At 41.0% G+C, this 625-nt stretch overlaps 1 protein-coding gene across 1 annotated transcript in view; it reads left to right on the forward strand.

Moving 5' to 3' along the window:
* Nucleotides 1-625, forward strand: part of LOC107576467 (protein HID1-like) — a 10,714-nt gene that overhangs the window by 7,958 nt on the left and 2,131 nt on the right. The window contains exon 8 of the mRNA XM_016262636.1: nucleotides 167-360. Coding sequence (XP_016118122.1) covers nucleotides 167-360 — 194 coding nt within the window. The remainder of the gene's footprint in view (nucleotides 1-166; nucleotides 361-625) is intronic.

The raw sequence follows: 625 nt of genomic DNA on the forward strand, positions 1-625 counted from the left end.
ACATGACTTCTGTGGCAGACCTTGGTATACAATCCTACAATTTTGATCTTTGCAACTCAGTTGTTTATTGTCATTTTTATAAGCATTTGTATTCTCCTGTCTCCAAAAATCAGGTAACTTTAACCTGGTGTACGGCATCATTCGCAAACGCAACCTCTTTCACCAGCTGGCTAACCTGCCTACAGACGTCATCTCGATCCAGAAAGCCCTGCAGAAGAAAAGCAGGAGCAACAGCACCCATAATGCCGTCTTCACGGAGACCAGCAACCCATACAACACTGCCTGTAGTGAAGGACCGTATAAAACCACACCGGTTCAAACGGGCACTCTGAACGCAAGCTTGAAGGACATGCCACGTACGTAAACCACTTCAGCATACACGGTTGCACTATCCCGCCTCAGTATGTTGACTATTAAGAGTCTTTTAAGAGCTGTTTCCATCCACATTTTTATGCAAATTTTGAGATATGTCAAATAAAAGCTGGATGGAAATGATGTATCCAGTGCATAAAATAATAAAATGTGCATTAAAAAAAACATATGCATGCAACTGAGGCGGATGATTTCTTTATCCAAAAGAATATGTGCATAAACCAGTGAAAACGCATTTACTGAAGAAATTCTT

Source organism: Sinocyclocheilus grahami, unplaced genomic scaffold (assembly GCF_001515645.1).
Source record: "Sinocyclocheilus grahami isolate Dianchi unplaced genomic scaffold, SAMN03320097.WGS_v1.1 scaffold3732.1, whole genome shotgun sequence".
Lineage (NCBI taxonomy): Eukaryota > Metazoa > Chordata > Actinopteri > Cypriniformes > Cyprinidae > Sinocyclocheilus > Sinocyclocheilus grahami.